Source organism: Lampetra planeri, unplaced genomic scaffold (genome assembly GCF_965212315.1).
Source record: "Lampetra planeri unplaced genomic scaffold, kcLamPlan1.2.h2 scaffold_1488, whole genome shotgun sequence".
NCBI classification, from domain to species: Eukaryota; Metazoa; Chordata; class Hyperoartia; order Petromyzontiformes; family Petromyzontidae; genus Lampetra; species Lampetra planeri.
In genome coordinates this window covers 10,888-16,333 of record NW_027614210.1, presented here as the reverse complement: position 1 = coordinate 16,333, position 5,446 = coordinate 10,888, and the positions used below count along the sequence as shown (strand labels likewise).

At 45.7% G+C, this 5,446-nt stretch overlaps 1 protein-coding gene across 1 annotated transcript; it reads right to left on the bottom strand.

The window, feature by feature from the left end:
* Window positions 1-941: 941 nt before the first annotated feature.
* On the bottom strand, window positions 942-5,046 carry FBXO8 (F-box protein 8). Its single transcript, XM_078622382.1, has 7 exons — window positions 4,938-5,046; window positions 4,058-4,141; window positions 2,941-3,085; window positions 2,707-2,833; window positions 2,357-2,475; window positions 1,589-1,785; window positions 942-1,129 (listed from the first exon to the last, which is right to left on the bottom strand). The coding sequence occupies exons 1-7, from the start codon at window positions 5,044-5,046 to the stop codon at window positions 942-944; spliced, it is 969 nt and encodes a 322-aa protein (XP_078478508.1).
* Between the last annotated feature and the right edge of the window lie 400 nt (window positions 5,047-5,446).

Sequence of the window (5,446 nt, the reverse complement as noted above, 5' to 3'; positions counted from 1 at the left end):
ACTTGCTAATTACAGTGTTTCCTTTTCACCGAGTTCTTGCATGAATGTCAAAAGGCTGAATGTACTTTAAGGGTACGTACACAATCTCTTCATTAATTTCTGGCGAATCGCCGCAATTGGGGTTTTCTAATACTTCATGTCTAATTCAAGGAGACAGGTGGTGACTGGATTCAACAACAACAACACAACCTACGACTTCAAGGAATAACAAAAACGTGTCGGAGAGCTTATTAAATCATGTGCATCAGTGGAAACAACAAAAACAAACAGATAACAGCAGTTGTATTCTTCACCCCCCCAAACCAGTTCTAGTCTCCGACCATCAACCAGCAGGTTTGTCATTTGTCACATCACATGTTCTGTCCTCACACCTGACTTCAGACCCCCTTTTTTCTAAATGCAAGTTCCTTTCATCATAAAGTTGCAGCACAGCTTCGTCTGTGTCACTCACTTTAAATACATTCAGTGGAATTCATCATCATACATGAGGACGTGTTCCTTCTACTCAGAAATCCAATAAAAACAAAAGTGAACTAGTGTGACGCCACAGACGGGGAACAGGTGAACGTCAGCTCGTTGGAGACGCAGTCTGTGTGTGTGTGTGTGTGTGACTGATGGACATTTGGTTTGTTATTCACAGACACACTCGCAAGCTTGTTTTGACGAGTGAAGTCCACTAGTGTTGTCAGTGAGTTATCACGTTGGAGCAGCAGGAGTGGAGCAGAGAACGCCGGGGGTCCTCTCCCTCCACGGTTCCACGTACAAACCTCCTTCAACTTCTCTATTTGGTGGCGCGGTCTGTCTCACAGTGCAGAGGTACACGTCGCTTGTTGTTCGATTTCCACAACATTCCAAACGGTCCAGGGATGAACGAGGCTAACCATTGATCCCTCGTCTTCAGTGCAAAAGAAGGACTTCTACTGGACAGCTGGTGGGCGGAGCTATGCAGCCACGTGGCCAATCAGGTATATGTTGTCATAGAGATGGCCGACAAAGTCGTCCGAGACGTTGTGCGCCGCTCTGCGAGTGTTCCGGATGAACTCCCTCTTGGACATCTTGTTTTTGACGTGAGGACTCGTGAGATCGATGGACAGCAGGATCAGACTGTAGCACAGGACGTACACGGCGTCTGCGGAGACACACAACAACCAGAGGTTGGACCCGTCGGGGCTGAAGAGACGCCGTCATCCACCCCTGACACAGAACGCGTCCGCCGGCTCCTGATCAACTGAACCGTGGCTTTGTTCTCTAGTACTACTCATTTGTTTTCAACTTCTCGTCCTAGTCTCAGATCGTCTGCATATCTGGAGATTCTACTGACTGTGGAATTCCTCAGCTTCTTCTGGTGTTTTTCTGGAACTGACTGCAGAGGTATGAGCTCCTAATCAATCATGTGATCCACAGTGGGGCCGTCAGGTTCTAATAATTACATCAATAATGAACTCGAAGCCAGGACACAGACACATCGGTTCATTAGTTCCTCCATCTGTGCACGGGAAACTACATTGTTAACAAAAACTATTCTTCAGAGCCAAAATGATCGTGGAAGTTACTGTGTGTGCGTGTGTGTGTGTGTGTGAGCACTGACCAGGACTGAGGCCCAGCTCCTGGACCAGACCTGGGTTGCAGGTACAAAACCTGTGGCTGAATTTGGTGATGAGTGTCTCCAGATACTCTCCCCTCTCCTCTGGTGCGTGGATGTGTCTGAAGAAGTCGCGCAGCGCGTTGGGGAGGAACTGGTTACTGAAGTTATGGAGAGTCACCAACTCATCCAGGACATCCCGCCTGCAGACAAACGCAGGCCTTTGAGGACATGGAGCTTCTTTGGAGCTCTGCTGAGTTGACTGTGGCTACCGGGGGCTGGTTGACCCTTGACCTCAGCCTAATCGTCGTGTGTACAGGGGAAGTGAGGTGGGGGGCAACAACATGGTGTCAGCATAGATTTAGCTTATAGCGCCCTCTCTGGTCAAATAGTGAAATCTTCTCGTTCCACAGGACACACGACACATTTTGGATGAAATTACATCATGATGGATCATTACTGGACAGCCCAACACAGGAGGTGGATATGGGACCACTCATGTTGGATTTCATTTCTCCGACTGTGATTGGACTGTCTGCGTCACGTGATTTTCCCAGCTACGCACAGAGAAAACACAACCGTCCTCTGGGAGTACTCAGCGGTACTGTGACCTGCCAGCAGGGGGCGACCAGGACCTTTCAGCTCACTGCGACAATTTGCGCTACGATGAACAATATGAATGTGGAATGAGAGCGGAAGAGTCAAAGTACAGAGCGTATTTGCTGGCATGAAGTGTGAGAGAGATGGCTGCTGGTGCTGTGTCCGTGTGCCGACCTCTCATCCAGGTAGATCCTCAGCATCTTCCAGTTGAGTCGTCTGGTGTAGAAGATGAACTTGGCCAGCTCCGTGGGATGATCCACCAGTATGCCTTTAGACATGAAATAGCTGATACCCTGTGGGGGGCAGGGGGGAGGAGAACATATATCTTGTGGCGGACGTCTGAAGGCGGCCGGCCTCAACTCATTGAAGATCCAGACACGCACGCACACTTTGAAGTTTGAGTGAAGATTGCTAAAAACATCAGCCCCTCCGAATGATTACATCATCAAACACTAAAACTCGGGTGACATCATTGTTCTGGACACAAATGTGTGTGTGCAATGAGCTCTTCTGATGTGTGGTACCTCCTGCGGGTTGGCGTTGAACGTCAGGCTGCCTTCATCTAGTTGTAGATATAGTCTTCGATATGAGAAACCAGCATGAAGTCTGCGGTTATAGATGGAGCAGTGACCCCACGTGGACTTACAAAGCCTGTTCGGGTGACACGTGTGGGTCATAATCAGAGCCAGTGGGAAGAGAAGAGAAATTGACTGCAAACACATGAGCAGACGCCCGCTGACGGAGGTGAACCTCCTTACCCTTGCCACAGATACTCGTCATTTCCCAGGTCCTGCCACACACAGCCGGCCAGACACAGGTCGGTAGCGTTCAGGTAGGACAGTATGGTGATGCCTAACTCTGGTGGCAGCATCTCCAAGTCGATAAAACCATGCTGGACTTTCCCTACAGACGCCAGGGGAAAGAGACAGCGATAGGTGAGTGACCCTTCAAGATGTGTGTGAGGTTGGCATTTTATGATATACACCTGCTTTATACTGCATGAAGAGTATGAACGTTGTAGCAAAACAACCGTGAGGTTAACGGGCTCTGATCACACAACAAAATCGGATCTACATGGCGATATATGCAATCCATACGTTATCACCCACTGGCGTTGACCTGAGAGGGTCAGTAAGGAACATAAATGACAGTTTCTATCTTATTGCTTTTTTCAAATTTTCCAAATTCATCAAAATTATCATTCAAACACCACTCATTTGTATTGACAGACATTTTGTGTAATAGCTCCGTGGTCATGTGATCTAGAGACTCCACACCAGTGTGTCATTGTACACCTGTACAATGACACACCCATTCATTCCTATGGAGAATGAATGCCTTGGTTGACTGTTCACTGTTGTCTGCTTATTCTATCTTGTTCTTTCCCCCTTAGTGGTACACTTGAATTGAATTCATTTAGTTAGTATATTTATCCAGTTAGTTCTTAATTTATTGCACTATTCATATTACAGTTAGTACTAGTTTAATTCATGTACTATTATTACTTTTCTGTACCGTTTGCACCAAGACTTTAATTTCATCTATGCTGTATATCACACATGTACAATAGATTTGACAATAAAGTTGACTTTGACAAACCCCATTCATTCCTATGGAGAGAAATCACCATTCCTGTCTGTCAATAAAGCTTCCCAACTTCAACACTTACAATGTCAATGAGGAGAAGGTAGACAAAACTATGGTCACCTAGTCATGAATGATGTTTCACACCTGACATGTCTCCATTCACAGCTCACCACACAGAGCTATAATGAAGAACACACGGACCTCACCGGTCCACCTGATCTTCTGTTTCTGATCCTGATGAAAGCACGTGCAATCATGACAAAACACGGATTCAGACGTTCATCATACCTCCCCTTCGTGTTCTCAGCAGATGGTAGATGTCGGGGCCTTGACAGTGCTGAGGAGCTCGTCTCTGAGGAGCTCCATCTCTCCCTATGGAAGACAAAAGGATTATTTAACAGTTGGAAGACACCGCAAAAACACACACACACAAGATCGACATCGGTGGATTTAATCTGTTTAACAGCTGCTTACTGCGCATGCACATCTCTAATCTCACTCTAGCATCCACATGCTCCTGACCGGGGCGTTAGCAGCTTGTTCAGAGCTGTTTAGAGCTACAACCGAAGAGAAAAAACACACTTTTTTAGGTTGAGCAGGTTCAGTCGTACTGATTCAATGATTCTTTTGGTTTCCCTGTGAAGTACTGTGTTGTTTGCAGAGGGACTGGACCATAACGTGTACATAAAGACACCATATGACAGTTGATAAGAAGTGAAGACAAACGTTTGAGTCGCCCTCTGGTGGCTGCCATGTGGAAACTTGAGCCTAACTAAAACTAGAGTACACACGAGTGCGCCTCAAAAAATGTGAACATCATGGAAACATTTCTTTTTTCCAGGAATTTCATTCAAACGTTGAAATATTCATGTTTTAAACTCAATAAACATAAACTGAAATATTCAAAAATCCAGTATCTCAGATACTGGATTTTTCTCAGATATCTCAGATGGTTTTTAAACTGCATAGTTAGTGGTTTACATAAACCTGACACAAAATATTGTAATATTTGACACTCAATGGTATTCATAAAATTTTAGAGCTGCAGGCTCCAGTTATTAAAGCAAAATGAAAGCGTGTTGTTGCTGAAATGTTTTAGTTTACATAGCACGAATGGAGAAAATACAGGGTCTAGTGAAGTTTTCCACGATATTACTGCCACGCTCACCTTGTTCTCGTCTTCCTCCTCCTCCTCTTCGATCAGCCAATTGGTCCGCGAGCTCTTCCTGAAGCTGCTGCTGTTGTCTCGGAGGCAGCCTCCACAAAGCCTGACCCATCTGGAGGACGGCCGGGAAGAAGAACAAGAAAGCACAACAAGAGGATGTAGAAGGAGGAACATGACCCCTCTAAGGCTTGAATTCTTTTAAAAGAGAGACATTTGTGTTTTACTTACTACAGACATGCAAACTGACCCCTGCACCAAAGAGTTCAACAAGAACTGATGTCTGTACACGAGTTCACAGTAGCTGCAAACTTTTCTTGTGTAAAATTCCATGTTAAACACATATCATACTAGGAAAGCATTTTGGTCATCGGTGCTGATTCCTCAAGTGATTTTTAACAGCACGTGGGGCCTTCCTGCAGGCACAGGGTCAAATAGATACAGTGACCTGGGGGAAGAGCCTTGTCCTGAAATTAATTTGAATAGTGTTTGAAGACCCTCATGGGCTTGTTTGA

Bases quoted from the DNA above. Each gene is read 5' to 3' on its own strand.
- FBXO8 (XM_078622382.1), bottom strand. From the start codon at position 5,046: ATGGGTCAGGCTTTGTGGAGGCTGCCTCCGAGACAACAGCAGCAGCTT. The intron at 4,142-4,937 runs GTGAGCGTGGCA...TGTCTTCCATAG, and splicing joins AGGAGGAAGACGAGAACAAG to GGAGAGATGGAGCTCCTCAG. The intron at 1,786-2,356 runs GTCGGCACACGG...GTTTGTCTGCAG, and splicing joins AGGATCTACCTGGATGAGAG to GCGGGATGTCCTGGATGAGT.